This window comes from Punica granatum, unplaced genomic scaffold (assembly GCF_007655135.1).
Source record: "Punica granatum isolate Tunisia-2019 unplaced genomic scaffold, ASM765513v2 Contig00009, whole genome shotgun sequence".
Taxonomy (NCBI): Eukaryota; Viridiplantae; Streptophyta; class Magnoliopsida; order Myrtales; family Lythraceae; genus Punica; species Punica granatum.
The window spans coordinates 38897-60736 of NW_022204033.1; the positions used below are offsets into that span (position 1 = coordinate 38897).

The 21840-nt window shown below is 38.7% G+C and overlaps 4 protein-coding genes across 4 annotated transcripts; 3 read left to right on the top strand and 1 right to left on the bottom strand.

Moving 5' to 3' along the window:
* The first annotated feature begins 1030 nt into the window (after positions 1-1030).
* On the top strand, positions 1031-10430 carry LOC116189747 (formin-like protein 14). The gene is made up of 18 exons (XM_031519457.1): positions 1031-1247; positions 1614-1734; positions 1843-2543; positions 2997-3218; positions 3680-5400; positions 5493-5616; positions 6031-6102; positions 6634-6732; positions 6864-6905; positions 6991-7071; positions 7199-7249; positions 7669-7750; positions 7839-7933; positions 8111-8182; positions 8301-8417; positions 8894-8962; positions 9049-9115; positions 9825-10430. Exons 2-18 carry the CDS (start codon positions 1653-1655, stop codon positions 9968-9970), a joined length of 3843 nt encoding a protein of 1280 aa, XP_031375317.1. The 5' UTR covers positions 1031-1247; positions 1614-1652; the 3' UTR covers positions 9971-10430.
* Positions 10431-10853: 423 nt separating this feature from the next.
* On the bottom strand, positions 10854-13649 carry LOC116189748 (phytochrome-interacting ankyrin-repeat protein 2-like). Its single transcript, XM_031519458.1, has 3 exons — positions 12844-13649; positions 11812-11983; positions 10854-11459 (listed from the first exon to the last, which is right to left on the bottom strand). Exons 1-3 carry the CDS (start codon positions 12988-12990, stop codon positions 11245-11247), a joined length of 534 nt encoding a protein of 177 aa, XP_031375318.1. The 5' UTR covers positions 12991-13649; the 3' UTR covers positions 10854-11244.
* Positions 13650-17992: 4343 nt separating this feature from the next.
* On the top strand, positions 17993-19408 carry LOC116189750. Its single transcript, XM_031519461.1, has one exon. The coding sequence runs from the start codon at positions 17993-17995 to the stop codon at positions 19406-19408; it is 1416 nt and encodes a 471-aa protein (XP_031375321.1).
* Positions 19409-19636: 228 nt separating this feature from the next.
* LOC116189751 lies at positions 19637-21068 on the top strand. Its single transcript, XM_031519462.1, has 4 exons — positions 19637-20437; positions 20522-20725; positions 20817-20952; positions 21061-21068. The coding sequence occupies exons 1-4, from the start codon at positions 19637-19639 to the stop codon at positions 21066-21068; spliced, it is 1149 nt and encodes a 382-aa protein (XP_031375322.1).
* Positions 21069-21840: the final 772 nt, after the last annotated feature.

Consider the following 21840-nt stretch of genomic DNA (forward strand, 5'->3'; position numbering starts at 1 on the left):
ATATAGATATAAATATATATCTCTGCATTGGTGGTCTCAAATATATTACTTTGAGAGTAAGGAAGATCTCGCTATCGAATACTAGAAATTACAATCCTCAGAAATGTAAATCTATGTTTTTTAGTCTCTGTTACAGACCCAAATTCAAGAAGGTCATTTCCCAGTAACTGTGTTGATACGAGATTCCCTCTCGTATATATAAATTTAAAATCCCCACGATATGTCGAAATAAATCTAAATATATATATCACCTAAAACATTTCCCACTTGACTAAAAAAAAAATAGATGACAGGAAATCATAACCAAAAAAGAAATACCTCGACAAACAAAGTCACTCAGAAAACACGGTATTAAGCCCCATTAAAAAGGTAAGAAGAAAGTCTTGTGTATAAGAAATACAACACGTGCCACTGTCTCACAAGACAATATTTTATTTAAAATTACACTATGTCACAAATTTGTAACCACATGTGCCGATGTGTTCAACACCATTGGCTTGTGATACGTGCCATGGTTAGGATACCTTGTCCCCATAAGCGCAAGTCACATCCTCGTTTGGGTGCTTGACCATGGTCAAGGTTACTAGAACGCAGTCTACAAGCACCAAATCAACTTCTAGCCCTTCAAGATTGGAATCACCAGCCCCATGACTGCGGCCTTGATCCCAAATTCACTCATCAACTTCCTCCGATCGTTGCAACCTCGTTTGTTCCAGATGCTTATCAACTTCCTCCGATCGATATCACCTCTTTTGCTCCAGAAGCTTGGTGAAGTGAAAACGGTCCAGGTCGAGGCGTTGGGCCAATGCCATGGTTGGGCTTGAGATGGCATAAAACGTTTGGGCCACAATGGGCACAACTTCCAGAGGATGGGCCTCTGAATAGGGCCCAAGATTAGGCATCAAATCAGAGAGCAATATATTATTTATTGCCCAGTAAAACGGAAAGAATTTCAGCAGAGAATTAAGAAAATTGAAAATAAAAAATAAAAAATGGAAAGTATTCAAAAAAAGGAAAAATCAAACATCAAAATCAAAATCAAAATCGTTACTGTTCCTCTCATCTCCTCTTCTCCTCTTCTTTCCATCCTCTCAAATTCAAAGTTCAAAATTTGATAGAGAGGAGCAGAGCTCGGAAGCACTCCCCTGCCTGAGAGAGACTTCCGGTGCGCTGAATGTCAGTCTGTTCGTCGCCTTCACTTCGCGCCCTCATCTTGCCCAAACCCTTCACTCCTTTCCTCGCTCCAGGTTCGCCTCAATATGAGAATTTTTACTCTTTCGCGCAGTTCATCTGGATTTCTGTTGCATTTTTACGCGTTAATCGCCTGCGAAGTTCTCAGTTTCAGCTCAATCTTTGGTTCTTCCTGAGGTTGTCTGTCGTGGACTGTGTTAACATTTCTTGGTATTATGTGGGCGGGTTGCCATTTTGAGTTTGAATTAATCAATTCTCTGGATGTTAGGGTTAATGGGTTGCTAATTATTTGTTTTTGAGCTCTTTCTTTGTTATTCGTTGCATTCTTGTATGGAAATGTTGAACTGACTATGTGAAGAGGAAGGGGAATTTTGAACTGAATTTTTTTTTTTTGGGGGGTTGAATCCTTGAATTCGGTTCAGGCGCTTATTCAATGTGGTAGAAAGAATTGGATCGCAGAGATGAACCTAGACTCACTGTTCAGTAGATTCTTCCACAGAAGACCCCCTGATGGGCTGCTTGAGTTTGTCGAAAGAGTTTATGGTAAACCCTCCATTCTCGCTTTTTTCTTCTACCAGCTTACTTCTGATGCAATCTGATAGATTATTGAATAATATACTGACCTGCCTTTTGTTTTTTGTGCTTATGCAGTTTTCGATTCCTGTTTTTCTACTGAAGTGTTGCCCAATGACATGTACGAGATTTACCTGCACGAGATCATAACAGAATTACACGAAGAATTCCCAGACTCCGCATTTCTTGCATTCAATTTCCGGGAGGGAGAGAAGCGGAGTCAGTTGGCGGAAATTCTGTGCCAGTATGATGTTACTGTCGTGGACTATCCTCGTCAGTATGAGGGCTGTCCCCTGCTCCCTCTCTCTTTGGTTCAGCATTTTCTTCGAGTCTGCGAGAGCTGGCTCTCTCTTGGGAACCACCAGAATGTCGTCCTCCTGCACTGCGAGAGAGGAGGGTGGCCCCTCCTGTCATTTCTGCTCGCGGGTTTCTTGATTTTTAGGAAATTCCACGGAGAGAAGAAGACTCTCGAGATTGTCCATCGAGAGGCTCCCAAGGGGTTTCTGCAACTCTTATCGCCCCTCAATCCGTTGCCTTCTCAACTCCGTTACCTTCAGTACATAGCCAAGAGGAATATGGGTCCTCAATGGCCACCTCCAGAGCGGGCCTTGTCTTTGGATTGTCTGATTTTGCGGTCCATTCCAAGCTTTGATTCCCATAATGGTTGCCGGCCGGTCATTCGTATTTTTGGAAGGAATCTTCTGAGCAGAGGTGGGCTTTCAACGCAGATGCTCTACTCTATGTCCAAGGCAAAGAAAGTCCTACGGCATTATTGCCAGGTGAGATTTCTAAGTCTTATCTGATAAAGCAATTGATTTTCTTTGGTTTCTAAGAGCCGTCTCAATCTTCTGTTGTCCTGGGTGAATGACGCATATATAGTTCTCTTTTTTCTGCTCAATTTCTTTCAAAACTTGAGACAGCTTTGATATTTTGATAAAAAAAACCCTATCTTCTAAAGTGCAATGGGATTTTATTGCCTTATCTTATTGTACTTTCAAGAAAAGGCCAAGCTGCCCTGATTTTCCCTGACCATCCAGACCTATTACCCTGTTCTTTGTTTTCATTTCTTGATAACCCGGAAAAAAGAGAAAACCATGTTGGGACTGCACCTTGAGAGATGTTTCCTTCAGTGAGGAGCATCGGAACTTCTTGTTTTCGAACTCCCTGTCATGCATTTGCTTTTGGATTTTCCCTCTATTATTCGCCTCAGTTGTTGTAATGGTTTGTTACAGGCAGATTGCGATGTGATTAAGATTGACATCCAATGTTTAGTCCAAGGAGATGTCGTGTTGGAGTGTGTCCATTTGGATGCAGATTCAGAAAGGGAAGTTATGATGTTCCGGGTTATGTTCAGCACTGCTTTCATCCGATCAAACATATTGATGCTGAATTCCGATAACTTGGATATTCTTTGGGACTCAAAGGAGCGGTATCCTAAAGGATTTCGTGCAGAGGTGAATGTTTTGATGGTTGGATTGTATTTCTGCATAATATAACATGCTAAAGCAACAGATGTTAGCAATGGAAAGAAGACCAAGGTTTTTTCTTGTAGCCAAGAGAAATTCTCCAATTTTTCATTCCAAGTTAAAAAGAAAAATGCTGGATTACATTTTACAAAATATTATGATGGAAACACATGAACTAGTGTTTCAATTTTTTTTTTCCTGAAGAAAGAAAATAGATGGTAAATTGAACGTGTTAGAAGATATTACTTCGGAAAATTGAAACTGTGTGAAATAATAAGCACAAGCTTCGAGTCAAGCAATCTATACATGATCCTTTCATTAACCTTTTCAGTCTGACATGATAAGTGTCGTGAATGTGTTGTATTATATCCAAATTTCTTACTCTTTTTTTTTTTCCTTCACCTTTTGACTTTTGAAGTCATATTAATATGAAGATTTTTTTACCTCAGGTTCTGTTTGGGGATGTTGAGAGTATCTCTCCACAGAGAGCCCCCATTACCATATTAAATGGCGAGGAGAAAGGTGGATTACCAATTGAAGCTTTCTCTAGGGTTCAGGAACTCTTTAGTGGCGTTGAGTGGGTTGATAATGGTGATGATGCTGCCCTTTGGTTGCTTAAACAGCTTTCAGTCCTAAATGATGTGAAAGAACTGTCAAGGTTGCAAAAGAAGGTGAGCCTATACACATCTCCTATCGATTCAGAGGAAGAAACCAATGCATCCAGTGCGGCAGATAGTTCTGACGAAGCATCTGAGTTTCCCAATAATCCAATGGATCCAACAAAGCCTGACAAGCCTACAACTTTTGAGGGTGAAGATTCACTTGATGCCAAATCGACCATGGAACTTCTTGATCGAGGATCAGAGAAAATGGGTGGGCCATATGCTGATCAAGAACCCTCCCTTGATGAGCTTCCAGTTACTGATTCATTCAATTTAGAATCACTTGCACCAACTACAGTCTACAAACAACCATCGCCTCCCCCGCCTCCTCCTCCATTGCCTTCAAATTCTGTCTCCACCCAGACCCACCTGCCTCCACCACCTCCTCCACCACCCCCTCCACCTCCTATGACTACTGCTATAAAAGCACCGGCACGGGCACCACCACCACCTCCCTATATTTCCAGTAGTTCTTATGAGCAACCTTCTGTTAATGACAGGACACCTCCTGAAGTTTCTTCTTCAGCTCCCTCACCTTCCTCTTCTTCCTTGTTTCAACAACCCTCCCAAACTCCCCCTCCACCACCCCCACCCCCACCCCCACCCCCACCCCCACCCCCACCTTCTTTCATGTCTGGTAAAGTTCCTGAACCACAGTCAATATCTCCCCCTCTTTCGTCTGCATCACTTAAATCATCCCCAACGTTGTCGCGTCCAGCGCCACCCCCACCCCCACCACCTCCTCCACCATCTTCAAGTATTTCTTTGCAAAGACCTCCACCTCCACCTCCACCTCCTCCATTACCTCCCCCAAAACCAGCTTCTTTGAAACCACCTCCGCCTCCGCCACCCATGCCTGCTGCTTCTTTGAGAGGCCCTAAACCACCGCCACCGCCACCTCCACCTCCACCTCCACCTCCACCTCCACCTCCACCTCCACCTCCAACCTCCACTTCCTTAACTGCTTGCCGTCCACTTTCAGGTTCACCTATGCGACCTGCACCACCTCCGCCACCACCGCCGCCGCCCCTTAGTTCCAAACTGCAAGGACCACCTCCACCTCCACCTCCTCCACCGCCACCTCCATCGACATCCAATTCCAGTTCATCTGCTAGTAATGGTACTACTCGTGGGCCACCTCCCCTGCCTCCACCTCTCCCCCCTTCCCTTGTCCCTTCTCATGCCAGTGTGCCAAAAGCACCACGTCCTCCACCCCCATCAGGACCTGGCCGGCCAGGTCCACCTCCGCCACCCGCTCCACCAAAACTTCCTGGTGCTCCCCCTCCACCACCAGGATCCAAAGGGCCAAGTGCACCACCTCCTCCCCCTCCATCTGTAGGCAAGGGAAGACCTGGTTTGATAAGCCACAGTAAAAGTCGAGCTAGTGTTGTTGGGACTGCAATGGCACCTAAGAAAGCCTCTCTAAAACCATTGCACTGGGTAAAAGTGACACGCGCAATGCAGGGAAGTCTATGGGCGGACTCTCAAAAGCAAGACAATCAGTCCAGGTGTGCCATTACTCAATACGTACTCAATATGTCACGGAAGAAATGTTTCTGGATGATGTTTCTGATGTCATGGGATGAAATAACTTTAATAGGGCACCAGAGATTGATATATCAGAGCTGGAAAGTCTGTTTTCAGCAGCCACTTCAGATGGCAGCGGGATCAATAAAGGTGGAGGTCGACGTTCTAACATCAACAAACCTGAGAAAGTACAATTGGTGAGCCTCACAAGTCGCAGTCCTTATAATCTTTTTTTGGTATTCTATTTGCTCAGATATGTTTTAGTTAGATGGCCGAAAAATCAAAAACTTAAATGAATTTGTAGAGGGGCGCACTACCGCCTGTATACATGTAGATGCCAAGCTTACTTCAAAATCACAACTCATTGTATGAATTGGAACCGGAAGGGAAGGAAACAAATATTTTCCCCTCTTGACCTTTGAAAGAGAGAATCTGTAGATTATATGAACATGTGTTACATTCATTTAGTAAAAGAGTGTCCTCGGCTCCTTCAAAGCATTTCTACTTGAGTTTATTGTTGTTAGGTTCCTTGTCATATATTATAAATATTCATACTGTACATTGCTATATTATTCAGGTGTCAGTATTTACTTTCTGATTTCTTCTACCAGGTTGACTTGCGTAGAGCCTATAATTGTGAAATAATGCTCTCAAAGATAAAAATTCCTTTGCCTGATATGCTTGTAAGTATTCTTTCCTTTAACTGCTCTATATAGTACTTTCCCAAGATTATTGCTTTGTTGGATTTGTCTGTTTTATTCTTGACTTACTATGTACTTCTCTGCATCACAGCAATGACACCAGCTTTCAGAGTTTGATTAAAAAAAATTTCATTGTTTGAATGTACAATTTTTTAAAGTGAAACTTTCTCCAAAAGCCCTTTTCTTTTAAATCTAGAATAGAAGAATTATGTGGATGGCACCGGACAAGGCTTTAGTGCTATGGTTCTGATTTATCTTGTTGATCGGGACAAATGAAACTGTTGAAATGCATATATGTGTGATGAAGTTGGCTTCATTTTTTGTTGTAGAATATGATTCTGCATGTGCATCTGGGAAGTCCACTAACATGTATACATACCTTGTATACTATGCTCTTTCTTAAAGCGTAATTTCTAGTTCATTGTTTATTTAGTTGAGTAGCCACCATTACTGCTGCTATTGTGTTAGACATTTCCTGCAATTCATCTTGTCCTAAAGACTGTATGATTTCAGAATGCGGTTCTGGCTTTGGATTCTTCGGCTTTGGACATTGATCAGGTCGAGAACCTCATCAAGTTCTGCCCCACAAAAGAAGAAATGGAGACTCTAAAGGTACTCTACCGCACTCAATCGAACTCCAACTCTGTTGCAAGAGAAATAAAGAGACTATCTTTTGACAAAACGAATACAGTATGCAATCCTTCTTCTCTAATGAATATCTTTTTGGTAATCTTTGGTTTCAGAATTACACGGGGGACAAGGAATCACTTGGGAAGTGTGAGCAGGTCCTATGAAAATCAAATACCACCTATATGAAGTGATAATAGCATTTAGATTTTTGATAGCTGAAATTGATTTCCAATGTTTCAGTTTTTCATGGAGCTAATGAAGGTTCCACGGGTGGAATCTAAATTACGCGTGTTTGCTTTCAGGATCACTTTTTCCTCACAGGTATACTCTACTTATCTATCTCTCTCGTGATATTTTATTCATAAGTAATTTTTATCTTTCCTGGTCCAATAGATCTTTGGAGGTTACTCTACAGATTATATGATGCTTACAGGCTAACCTTTTTCAGGTGAATGACTTGAGGCATAACCTCAGTACTATAAATGATGCAACTAGAGAGGTACAAATTGAAGGTTTCACTTTCTGTTTGCAATTCTTTGGCACATATTTTTTGGATGCAGACCAGCCTTCGGACTAGCAAGCTTTGGGTTCAATCAGGGTCAATAGGTCCCATCAGATTATAATACCGAAATTAAAGATATATATATATATATATATAAATCCGTAAATTAGGGGAAAGGGGTATTCAGGGGGCAAAAAAACAACAACAGTGGAGGATGGGGGTGGGGGGACAATGAGCAAGAACTGGTTGGGATCCGGGAAACAGGCCGGTGCAGCGTGCTTTCTAAAAGTGTGATTCTACATGTATTTATAGTATATGCCTTTTCTGTCTTTTTTTGTTTCCCCCATTTTCGTCTATTTATTTGTTTTATTTTTGCCCTTTTGGCTTACATTCAATCTTTATGTTGTGCATTGCAGGTAAAGGAATCAGCAAAATTGCGTCAGATAATGCAGACAATTCTCACCTTGGGCAATGCTCTAAATCAGGGCACTGCACGAGGTACTTTTGTGTTAATTGTTTGGTCTAAGTGTATGCTATAATGAAGCTGTCTCAAATCTGATTTTCGTAATTGGAATTTGATCAACAGGTTCGGCAATTGGATTTAAATTAGACAGCCTTCTAAAATTGTCTGATACTCGGGCGAGAAATAGCAAGATGACTCTGATGCATTACCTGTGCAAGGTAAGAAATAAGAATGTCTGCATGGTAATAAAGAAATAGTTGCCCATTGAGGTTATTATAGATGTTCATCGAGGATCATCTGCTCTCTTTTATCTTCCCTTTAGTAAGCTCTATGCTTCTGGATTTATATGTGCTTCCTGATTTTTTCGTGATCACAATAACTATGGTCATTATCAGCTTCTTGCCGAAAAAATGCCGGAGTTGCTGGACTTTGACAAGGATCTGGCTCACTTGGATGCTGCTTCTAAGGCATGGGAGATTCTATTCTGTTACTTGTTTCTCCAAATTTAATGCTCATTAATTGCCACTCCTATGTAAACTGCATTACTGTTAATTATTCCACATGTTTCATTGAATATTTGATCAGATTCAACTGAAATCTTTGGCCGAAGAAATGCAAGCTGTGAGTAAGGGTCTCGAGAAGGTTGAGCAAGAGCTTATGGCTTCGGAAAGAGATGGTGACATCTCTGCAGGCTTCCAGAAGGTGAGTCAGGCTTTATGGATTTGATTCTCACACTCATAAGGGTGATTTCCCTCTTAATTTATTCTAAACTCAACCATGAACCAGTCAATGATCAATAAACGTAGCTTTAATGAAGTTTCAACCACCTAAGTAGTTACGTATCTTGTATTTAGATTTTTATTTTGGTGTAGTTCGGCCAAATATTGTTGCATTGCCATTTAGGTTTTTACTGCATATGAGTGATATGATGTATGATGATGTAACATTTTAATTTTTATTGATGAAACATGGTAAGATTGGTGACGGTCATAATCACAGACAATAAGAGAATTTCAGGTTTTCACTGCACAAATAGCATAAAAGCCCCTAAATAAACAATGATTCAAGTTTGAGTTTTCAGCATTTCTAGTGGGTTAAACAGCAAAAATTGCAATGATGGAATATGAATAGGTACTGTATTTTTCCTTGTATGATTGCTCTTTGTTTCTCTATTCCAGGCACTGAAAGGTTTCCTCGATACTGCTGAAGCTGAAGTGAGGTCACTCATATCTTTGTACTCGGAAGTGGTGGGTTCTTCTTGTAGGATTCTTCTTTTCTAGATTTTATCTGCAAGCTGCTGCTGTGTTGTATGCTAAACACGATGCCTTTGCAGGGAAGAAATGCAGATTCATTGTGTCAGTACTTCGGAGAGGATCCAGCTCGGTGTCCCTTCGAGCAAGGTTTGGTTATCTATTTCATATTTTTGCATGCGTATCATCTCACTAGCTTATTGTGCTTCTCTATCCTAATAATATGTTTATTTTAGAAGAATGTTGCATTGAGATTTAGAATTTGTACTATCTCATGAATTTGTTTCTGTATGTATTTCCACATTTGGAGTGTGGTACCGGGGGAAAAAAAGGGTACTTTTGTTTAATTTGGAGACTCTTAGGCATAACGAAGTACCTGGATGCCCCGTTTGGTTTCACAAATTTTTTTAACTCTACTCCACTTATCTTCAATTCAACAACACAATTATTACTTTTCCCTTTTTCCTTAATTTTTTAAACCATTCAATTCAATTTTTAATACTAAATTCTCTCAACTATTCATTATTTTTTCACACTTTTTTCTCATAATTCAATAACACAATCATTACAAACCAATTAAAATAAAAACTCAACTCTACTCAACTCTAAAACCAAACACAATTATATCTCACCTAGCAAGTTTCCCATGATTTGAAAAGCATCGTTGATTTGTTTATTGCATGGAAATATGAGGCTTCAGTGTACTCCCATGGAGTTATATATGTCCATTCTGTTAAAATATAGATGCTGTTTTACGTGTTAGGTGGCAGTTATGTTCTATGTTTCAACGTGATCATATGAGCTTCCTTCTCAACAAATTGCTAATTCCTGTATATTGGGCATTTATTGTGTCTTACAGTGACACAAATCTTGGTCGTGTTCGTTAAGATGTTCAATAAGTCCCGCGAGGAGAATGAGAGACAGGTGGAAGCTGAGAAGAAGAAACTTGAAAAGGAAGCCATGAAGGAGAAGGCAGCTGCTAATTCACCAGCAGTGAGACGTTGAGATCAGAATGAAAGGACTATTACTATGAGACATTCCTAAGACTCGAGGGCCGAGACAATGCGATTCCCAGGAGACTGCCATAGTTAAGAGACACTGCAGTTCTTTTTCACCAAGGTGAAGATTTAGCAGCAACTATCGGCTCTAGGTTCTAATAAGCTGAGTCCAACACCTGGAAATTGCAATTTTCAAATTCCGTCCAGGAACATGTTCTTGGCCTCCCAAAGTTCGATTGTTGCCACATTCGTAGTGTAAGTTTAGCCATCTAACCCACACTAACCCCTATTCTCAAGAATACGAAACTACTAATTCTTTTACTACTATGTAGAGAAAAGAGTTATCATAGTAATGGGAGTAGCTTCATTTAGTGTTGTAGATCCGAAACTGCTGACTTTTTTACTAATATGTAGAGAAAAGAGATATAATAATAATAATGGAAGCAGCTTCATTTTACAGTGTTGTATACCGTTTGTCTCAACTCTAATACAGTTAAAACTTCATTCTATTTTTCATGGGCGGGAGAGGTTAGCTCTTACGGCATGACTCTGATAACTCGCACGAAAAAGAGGGTTCTCGAGTCTAGCTCGATTCTACCGAATAGAAAAATTGAACTAATTTAGTGCCAATTTTTGGTGCAACTCAAAGGGCAATTAGCTAGACTTCTTAATTGAATCAACCACATGGGAGCTTGCAACTTTTAGGCAGGTTGGGTACATTGATTTCCGTCACCCACAAGAAACTTGATTTTGAATCTGCAGTGAATACTGTTTCAAGCTCCTCAAAATGAAAGAGGTTGCGCCGGAAATTAACTGGCACCCAAAGATATCATCTGTCTGCCGTGTCAAAGGTGAATTGGAAGCGGGGATGGGCATCTATTGTGGTCTGCTTAGAATGGCATAATTACCATTGCCATTCATAAATTAAGTAGGCGGATTAACGTCATGACTCGTTAACGAGTAAGATCAGTGTCTGAAGATGTAAATACATGGCTTGATACATTCATCCAACACTGAACCCATCCCATATGGGTCACTGATATGATTCTAATAACAAGGCCGCCAACTCTTCAAGGTATCTGACATGACATGGACTTATGACACGAGTTGTACGACAGAACTGCTTAGACTCAACTCAGCTACGACGGGAGACCGGACGCTCAACAAGGAAATATATTGCAAGATGACTTGGACAAGATAGAAGCAGATGAACAGGTCTTCGGGATGTGTAATCTTTAAAGACACCAGGCGAGGAAGTGTAGAGGAGCTTGCAAAAGCCATTTAGCTCTCAGAGCTGGAGGAGACCTCGCTTGAAGATGAGTTCTCCAGCTGAAGACGCTTCATCTCCTCGTAAGCCCATTCGAGACCCGAGCAGTAGTGCAGTGGCGGGTTAAATCTACAATCATTCATGTCCTCAGGCAGGAAGGCCCCATTCTCTACCAGGAACTTGACAGCTTCCCTTTTCCTCTCTTTAGCTGCACTGTGGAGCGGCGTCCCTGAGTTCACACGCATTAAAAAAGGCCATCAGCAATTCGTCAGAAAAGGAATCAACAAAAAATTGTTCACTGAGCATTGTCTTTCAGGAGTTCCTCGATACAGGTAACATATGATCGAGATCTTAAAAGATCCCTAAAGTTAGCTCATAGACATATTCAAGAAGCAATGGGATGATGCAACAGTATTCCTTGGTACGTATATGAAATTTTCCGCAATATGGTCACAAGGTTACTTAGATTGACCAAGAAACAAAATCAAGCTCCAATGGTGTAAGATAGGGGTTCATTCAATATTTAAAACATAAAAGATTTTCCTCCTACTTGCTTTGGTAGAGACTAGAATTTAACTTACAGCCACAGGCACCCTTAGTTCTAGCATCAATGTTCGCACCACGCTCAAGTAATTCATCCATGACCTCGAGATGACCACCCTCAGCGGCAAGGTGGAGAGGTGTAAAACCTTTCGATTTGGGGCCCCATGCAGGGACATTCACATCCATTCCTTCATCAAGCAGGCGCTTAACCTGTTCCAAGAAAAAAAAAATATCAGCCTGATTCAGTATTCAGTGAAACTCCAAATAGCATTCCATAGAAGAATTAAACAAAGCATACTCAATTACCAGGACAAGCACACTCACAGAGAGAGGGGTCGATTAAGTACTCCCCATGTCTCAATTGAATTTGAAAAAAATGACAAAACCAATACTCTTCAAAAACTTGGAAAAAAAACCACCAATTACCAATACGAGCAGTTTTGTTAATTCACATAGCAAGCCACTATCTAGTGGAATTCGCATAAAATTTGGAAAAACAAAATCTCTCACAAGCAAAAAGGTTTGGGCTGTATACAGAGTTACCATCAGCAATATATCTCAAAGCACAAATGTCATCAATCTGGTTTTGAACTTTTCAAAGAAAAGTTAAACAGATTAAGCAATAACTATTTGACTTTTGTGTCGAATAACTGCCCACGTGGTATAAATCAGTGATATCGCTGAATCCATAAATTCAACAATTTGATCCTGATATCCAGATGCATTATTTATATTTCACTATAATCCTTAAGAAATTTCAATCAATATGGTCCCCCATAATGCCCTTTATCCTATCCATAACTCAGAAATCTGCCAACTTAATGCATGCCAATCCTATACATTAACCCATTCTCTTCCATACTGGAAACATCATCATCGATCAATCTAGGTCTCTTATAATCACAATCAATCATATATATACGCGTCTGTAAACAAGCGCGGGTACTATTAACAATATGGGGTTAGGACACTGTTTAACGTGTCAGAAAGCCAATAACAACATCATTGAACCGTACACATATAGAGTCCAAGCTTCAGCACACAGGACCAACAATTAACAGTTGAATTACCTGTTTCAGATCGCCTCTTCGGGCGACGATATGCAGCAGAGTCCATCCCCTGTCATCCCTATCAGACCCGCTCCTAAGCAAGCGCCTTCTCGTCAGCGAAAGGCTCCTCCGTAACGGACGAATATCCTCTTGCGGCATAATTATCATATCCAAATATTGGAATCGATACTATAACAATCGATGTGCCCGAAATCCCTATAGCCCTAGAAGGCAGCAGCTCGATCAACCAATCCTTATGAAGAAGAACACCAGAGTCTGCAAAGGCGGATAGATTCTCGAGAAGTAACCACAACTAATCGACCAAGACCACGAATTTACATGATCCTCTGACACCAATCCGAACCGATGATCAAACAGAAGAGGCAAAGGAAGGGGTGCTTCGCAATTAGCGGGAAGAACCGGCGACAGTGCAGTGATGGGCGACGCAATACGGAGAGAACGGATTCAAACCAGGGCCGAAGACGCGGAGATTCTCACATAGCATGATAGAGACGACGTGCGGTGAGGATGATATGTACATATCTCTCGGAGAAGAAACCCCAGACCCCCGAAATTCGAACAGCGATAGGTAAACAAAGTAGGAGATCGAACTACAGGGGGACAATCAAACGAATCCGGCGAAGATGAGGAGGGGGTTATCGGGAGCATGAAGTGGCGATGAGGGCTTCTGCAACGAGAGGAGGAGGAGGAGGAGGATAAACCCTAGGGAGCTAGAGAGGGAAGGAAGGATGGAAAGAGACGACGAACTCTGCCAGGGAAAGTCTTTGAGGTGAATCGGAAGGGAATCAAGGAAAATTGTCGGGGCGGCAGTGGGAAGTCTCAATAATATATATAATCTTGTGACCCGATAGTTACGCTGGCATATATTTTATATTTGAAGTTTTTATCGCCTTTTTTTCCAAATCTATTTCATACTTTTAAATTTATTAAAAATATTTCATACTTTACCTTCTTTTTAAATCTATCACGGTATTATATTTTTCATTAAGTAGACTCAAAATCTATTGTATGGTTTTAATTTTTTCTCAATGATAGTTTTAATTTTTTTTCTCAAATCTATCACGGGTAAAGGACTACAGTGGCATGACCGTTAAATGTTGACCGAATATATAACGGCGGGATAGATTTGGAAAAAAAAAATGTAAACTATGAAATATTTTTGATAATTTTAAAAGCATATGATAGATTTGAAAAAACGATGAAATTAAAAAATACATTTTGTTAATATGTTTTATATTTTATTTTTAGTTAATATGTTTTGTTAGTTGGATCAGTTGAACTCTCATATATTAGGTATAAATCGAAAAATATGTAAGGTTAACTCTATTTACGATGTGTTCAACTATTCCCTCATAGAAAAATATATTTCGTTTGCATTAAACTTTGAATTTTGAACGAACATCTATATCTATCTATCTATCTATAATATTAAGAGGAGATGTGGTAGTCCCAATCAGGTAGCTTATAATACTCAATTGCTAAAAGGATTTCTCTTGATTTTTTTGAGGTTATTTAAAAATATAATATAATGTTTTAAAAAATATTAACTATAAATTTATGAGATCGATTTTTATTTTCTTGATTTTTTGTGCTTTTGTTTTAAAAAATATTTTAAATTTTTTTGAAATATATAAATATAGATTTGTAAAACCAATCGTCATTTTCTCAACTTTTTGAGCTCTTCCTAAAAAAATTTGTTAATTTTTATTTTTAAAAATATATCAATATAAAATATAGATTCGTGGAACTAGTTGTTATCTCTTAATCTTTTGAACTTCTTTTAGAAACCAAAATTTTAATTTCTCTTAAACAAACTGATATAGATATAAATTATGGCTAATAATTATCTTTTATTTTTTAATTTCAAATTTTTTTACAAAATATCCCTACATGACCAATCTGCTTTTCAGAAAAAAACAGATAATATTTTTCGTAGATATATGTGCTACATCTGATTTTCTTTACCCCACTATTACAGACTGCAGAAATTGAAAGGCTAATTGAGCAAAAAACAAAGGCAGAAAAAGCATATACACTCCTCCTTGGAACAAGAACTAATCTTTTAGTAAGTCCGCTCCAATTTGCCATTATAGGGCCATGTAACAACGATTGGTTGCGTGATTGAACTTGATGCTCTTGCAATGAAGTGGAAACAGAAGCTTGTGTACAATCCCCAACCTTGCTGGATATAATTAGTCACCCATTGATTATTGTCGGAAAATGTTGTGTTTGTTGTTCATGTCCTCTCACTTCAACTCATGCACTTGACTTGTTTGTTCCACCAAGGACAGAATGTGTACATCAAAATAAGTTTGAACGTTAATTTTGGATTGTTCGTCCCAGCTACTGTGCAATATGAACAATGGAATCATTATGCAACTGTGCAATCTTGTTTTTGTATATATATGTGCAGGCCCCTTAGTCTAGTAGAAAGAAAGAATGACAGAGAATCGCCAACAGAATGAGAAAAGTAAGATATAAACAATGCAGGAGGAAATTATCTAAATTTTAAGAATAAAGCCAGGAAGTAATCTACGGTTACACTTTGTTTAAATACAATGCACTAAAGAGAAGGATGTGAAGGGAAGTGAAGTAAAGTGAATGGAGGAAACGGAAAGAATTTTAAATTAAACTAGGTTATTGAATTCGTGTATTGAACACATTTTATATTTTTTTATAAGAATTTAAATGTGAAGACACTAATTTTTATCATTTTATTATTTAGGGTTTTAGGGTTGAGATTGAGCCCATGCTAAATAATATTAATTGAAGAGTTTGAGCAAATGATTCATGTAAAATACTTCATATATATAATCACAAACATCTTAAATTTATAGAAAAATAATTTTAAACCCTTAGCTTTAATTAATGAAAGGATAATAATCATAAAATCTTTAAATTTTTAAAGTTAGTATTAAGCTGATTTTTATTCTCAATCACATTTCATGTACTAAGTTGAAGATAAAAATAAATAAAAAATGAAAAGAAAATAAAGGTGAAGGGTCAAAAGAAATTTATCTATTAAGTTAACAAAATCAACGGGGTGGAATATTTATTTTGATTAAGAAAGAGGTGGAGTGTCATTGCGCAAAACTTTAGAGGATGGTGTGTATTTTATCTTTGACTTTTTTTATATTAATTCATTCATTTTTTTTCAAATACTCTTATGCCTTCATTCAATTCCACATTGGGAATTTTTTTTCCCCGTTTAGTTTTGACATTTTAAAATAGAGTGAGAGGATAAGTAATTTTAAGAAAATAATTTCAATGAAGATATTGAAAACGACTTGTTAGTAATGTGGGGTGTCGGGTGCTCTCTACTGAGGCTGCATGTGTTGGCAAAGATTACATTCAGAGAAAGCTTATAGATTTAATTTAATATTAGGCGAAAACCTGCTCTTTGCACTGGTAATGCATCGATAAATTTTTATTATATTTGGACTACAAAATTTCAAACTTAATTTGAATAGCAGGTAATGTCTGAATAATAATAATTCCTATCATCATATATAAAATCTGAAGTTACCATATATTATCCGAAAAATATAAATAACGCATATAGCATATTCCTCATAATACGAGAAGATAATTGATAATATCTGGTTTTTTTTAGAAAATATTGCATGTGATAATATGATTGATATCAACCTACTGAAAAAAATATAATTGATATCAAATATTTTGCCATACTACTTTTAGAATTTATTGAAATATTTCATGTACAATTGTATAAAGTGTACGATCATAGATCATATTACAATTAATTAAATTATATAGTTGCCCAATTAGATATTATGAGACAATTATTCAATATTAGATATAATATTTAAGATATCGTGTAAATGATATTATATATATATATATATATATATTAAAAATGGGAATCTCCATTTTATTAATAGGAAACTGTATATTAATATTAATTTTTATAAAATTCTTTAGAAACTATAATTTTTTTGGGTTTTTACTTAAAATGGCCTATGGTTTAACCGTTTTGTCAAATTTATCATATGTTTTTTTTTTGTCAAATCTATCCCATGGTTTACTTTTTGTATCGAATCTATCCCGATGTTATCTTTTCCGTCGACATTTAATGGACGTACTGACATGGCATGTTTGAAAATCAACGGCACCCACGTGGAGCGTTAGTGGGGCCACACTTGCCACTCTGGACAGATCCCTGGATAGATTTGAAAAAACTAAAAACCATGGGATATTATTGGAGTGATGAAAAAAACCTATGAACATTTTCCCGCCCCTTCCGCCCCTTCTATACCAGAATCCCGCCTAAGCTCTGCCCTAATCCCGCCAAACCTCAGCCATAATCCCGTCCAACCTCTTTCTCCCCAGTAAAATCTCGAATCCTCTACTAGAAGGAGAGCCAAACATTGGCGTTTAGGGTTTTGCTTTGTTTTCAATCATAAAAATATCGCACTGCGTACTGTCGATCAAGGTAGGGGTTCATCGATTTTGACTGTTTGCGGTTGATTATGACTATTTGTTGAGTCAAGTTAGACTATTTAAGCCTGATTTTGATAATTTGTTGAGTGGATGTGAGGGACTTATATGCCTTTTTTCTGTTCGAAAAAGCAGAGGGACTAAGCTGAGCTGGATTGGTCTCCTTTGCAGCAACAAAGACGAGGCTTCGTTGAAGGAGGGACCATTTGCCTGCAAAAGTTGAAGCTTTTTGTGGTCCCAACTGTTACACGAACAGGTTGGTACAAATGATGCGTTGTTGGGTCTTTAATGTGCAGTACACTATCGAAATTCTCCTTTTTTTTGGCTTTGTCTTGTTTGTTGGGTTCATTGGAGAACATAAATGTAAAAAAATTGTTCTTTTGCAGGTTTGGTTGACTGGAGAGTCTAGCCCTATTTGTTTACTAATACCAAAGTGGACGTTGAAGGTAAACTGTCCCACTTCTTCCCTTTTGACTGTCTGAGTTATTCTTTTTTATTGACTTTGCTAAAAGAATATGTATCATTAGTTTTTTAATGCTTTTACTGCATTCCTTTATATATATATATATATATTAACAGGATGGGAACAAAATTTGGTTTGGCTTTACATCATGGAGGTTATATACAATTTCAACCTCAAGTGAGGTATGTTGGAGGGATTGAAACCATCATACAAGTTGATCAAGATAAAATGTCATGGCATGAGCTTAAAGGAATATTAGATGACTTTGGTTACAAGCCACCAAAGAGGATGTGGTATGTGGTTCCGAAAAATAGTTTGGATGTGGGTTTGATAGAGATGAATACTGATTTTGAGGTTATGGAAATGGCTGCTCTTGGGGTCAAACATGAAATTATGCATGTCTATGTCGAAGCTGATTTGAAGGATGATGATATTGGTGAATGGAGACGGTCTGCAGATAGGAATGAAGAAAGGAATGAAGAAAGGAATGAAGCTGTTAATGAGGGAGGGAATGAAGCTGCTGATGAGGGAGGGAATGAAGCTGAACATGAGGGAGATATGGCAGTTGAGGGTGATAGTGCAAGTGATAGTAATGTTTATTCCAGTGATGATGAAGAGTATGGCAGTGAGAGAGATAATGATGAATTTATGGATGGTCAGAGAAGGAAAAGGATATCGAAGAAGCCTCAAAGTGTAGCACCTCTGCAAGTTAGACCTGTTGGAAGTGATTATGGTGATTCAAGTGATGAAGTGATCACTCCCAATAGCACTAATGATGAGGGAGAAAGTAGTAAAATGGTGAAGAGATCGAAGACATTCAATCCCAGGTGTGATATGAAGAATATCACGTTCAAGAAAGACATGTGGTTTGAGAGTGCTAAGCAATTCCAGGCTGCAGTCAGGGATTATGCCATATACAATGGCTATGCAATTAAATGGTTGAAGTCAGGTAAAAGGAAGATGGAGGCTAAATGCAAGCAAAATTGCCCATGGAGAATATATGGAAGCCTCGCGCAGAGGAGAGATGCCTTTGTTATTAAGACTTTTCATGACGAACACAAATGTAGTCGAGGTGAAAAAAATCAGCAGGCTACATATTATTGGATAGCAGAGCACTTTCTAGACAAATTTAGAACAAATTTTGATTGGAATGTGAGAGATTTGGCTCAAGAAATCAATGAGAAGTTTGGGATTAAAGTTAGTATGTCTGTGTGTTATAGAGCTAAAGCTCTTGCACAACATAAGATACCAGGAACTATGGAGGAGCACTATAGCTGGTTGCCATCCTATGTGGCTGAGCTAAAAAGGGTGAACAAGGACAACACTTTTGAAGTTGTTTATGACAGAGATAATCCTGATTATGTTGTTCGATTTAAGAAAATGTATGTCTACTTTGAATCATTGAGAATTGGCTTTCTTGAGGGATGTAGACGAGTTATTGGGATGGATGGATGTTTTTTGAAGACAGAATTGAAAGGGCAACTATTAAGTCCTGTTGGAAAAGACGGGAACAATCAAATGTTCCCGATAGCATGGGCTGTTGTTGAAGGAGAGAATGAAAGCTCATGGAGATGGTTTATTCAACTGTTGAAGGACGACTTGGGACTATCTGAAGGATATGGTTGGACTATACTCAGTGATTAACAGAAGGTACTGATTTGTCCTCATTTAGTAGATTTTCATTTGATTTCTTATGTTTAATAACATGGGATATCTTTGATGATTTTGTAGGGGCTCGAGAATGTAGTGAGAGGTCTCCTACCCCATGTGAAGCATAGGAACTGTGCTAGACATCTATATGCAAATTGGAAAAAGAAGCATATAGGTCTTTCATTAAAATCATGCTTCTGGAGGGCAGTTAAGAGCACTACAATGGTGGGATTTCAAAGAGTATTAGCTGAGATGAGAGCATTATCAAATGAAGGTACTGATGATTTTCTGAAAATTGATCCCACTAAGTTCTGTAGAGCCTTTATCACTGAGATTCCAAAGTCTGATGCTGTAGACAACAACATATGTGAGTGCTTTAATAGCTATATATTGCATGCTAGGGGTAAACCGATAATAGACATGTTGGAAGACATTAGGACTGCCATTATGCAGAGAATGGCAGAGAAGAGAGATCTCTTTGTGTGTTCTACTGACGCATTGTGCCCTAGGATAAGGCTGATAGTGGAGGAGAACAAAGAGAGGTCTAGGTCTTGTTTGCCCACGCATGCTGGAGATTGGAAATTCCAAGTTAAGGAATTTGGGAATACATATGTTGTTGATTTACCTGCCAAGACATGTAGTTGTAGGAAATGGAACATAACAGACATTTCATGCCCCCATGCTGTGAGTTGTATTCGTTATGTGAGGAAAGATATTGATGACTATGTGAGTGAGTGGCTTAAAAGAGATGTGCATTCGTTGGCCTATAAACATCTCATGCTACCATTAAATGGTAAGAACTTGTGGGAAATGCCTCAAGGTGATCCTATATTCCCTCCCATGGTGAAGAAACAACTTGGAAGACCAAAGAAAAATAGGAAGAAGCACATCGGTGAACAAGAACCTGAGGGAGATCAAGTTTCAAGGAAAGGACAGGAGATGAGGTGCAGTATCTGTCATGAATATGGCCATAACAGGAGGACCTGCAAGAAAAATAACAACCAACCCACTGATGGAAAAGTTGTGAGGTAACTTTTCATTCTTTAAGTTAGATAATGACATATTCTATATCTCTGGTAGATGACCAAATAATGTGGTCATTGACAGGTTAGACAAGTGGATGAGAGCCAGCAAGTGGAAATGCAAAGTCATGTGAATGAGGTCTCTGTCAGCCAGCAAGTTCAAATGCAAAGGCAAGTGGAAGTGCAACACCCTCATGCACCAGCATCTACAAGCCACCAATCAATTACTAGAGAGGTGCAAGAATCTGGAACTTCAACACGTGCACAGGACATCAGACCAAAATTACAGGTTTGTGCATTTTTCAATGCTGGCAAATGTTAACAACTTCACTTCTTATATGTTGTTGTGTTGAGATTTGATATTTCCTAAGAACTTGCAGATTTGGAGGAAAGAAAGAGGAGAGTCAAGCTCCAAGAAAAAAAGGTCTGCCACAAAAGTGGATCCAAGTGTGGATGCTCTTATACGCAGAGAATTGTCCCTGGCTTTTAAAGGGATTGGGGTCCTAACAGGAGAAAGTGGAATGACATACATTCGTGTAAGTTTCTTTGAACACTTATATATATTTGTGCAAGTCTTTACATATTTAGCTCTTAAAGTATGACTTATATGTATATTTATTTTAGATGCCTGATGAAGAAATGAGGATGTCTTACAAGGGTAGGCATGGAGGGCAGTTTGTTAGCCCTGTCCAAACCCAATCATCTCAAGTACAGCAACAACAACAACAGCAGCAGTAGCAGTAGCAGGGAGCAAGACATCAAGAGCAACAACAGTGGCAACCCAGGACAAGGAACCAACATAAAGGTACGCAGGTACAGCAGCAACAGCAGCAGCATCAGTAGCACCAGCAGCAGCAGCAACAGCAGCAATAGTAGCACAGAGCAAGACCTCAAGAGCAACAACACCGGCAACCTAGGACAAGGAACCAGCACAAACAGTTCGAAGGTATGAAAACGGGGAAGAAATAGATTGTTAATGGAAGAAGAGGAGACACATGATTGGTTTTTGTGTAATTTTTTGCTGTGATTAGTAGGAAATATGTGGAAGAAGTGGAGGATGATTTTTTGTGTAGCTTGTTGGGTTAGTTATGGATAAGTAACTTTGGTCATTTTGTTATTGTTATTATGTCAGATCTCTGAAAACTAGTGGTGGATTGGTTTTTTTGTGTAGGTTGTTGGGTTAGTATTGGATATGTAAATGTTGGTCATTTTGGTATAAAGTTGGATCTCTAAAAACTATAGACTTTGGTGTTCCACTTTTCTTATTTATTTGCTGTTACACTTTGCTTATGGATTTTTTGTTTCGCTTGCTTTAACGGTTGCTTTTTGTTTTGGATAATTCCTAAACCTATCCCATAGTTTTCATGTAACTTCAATCATATCCCATGGTTTTCAACTAACTTC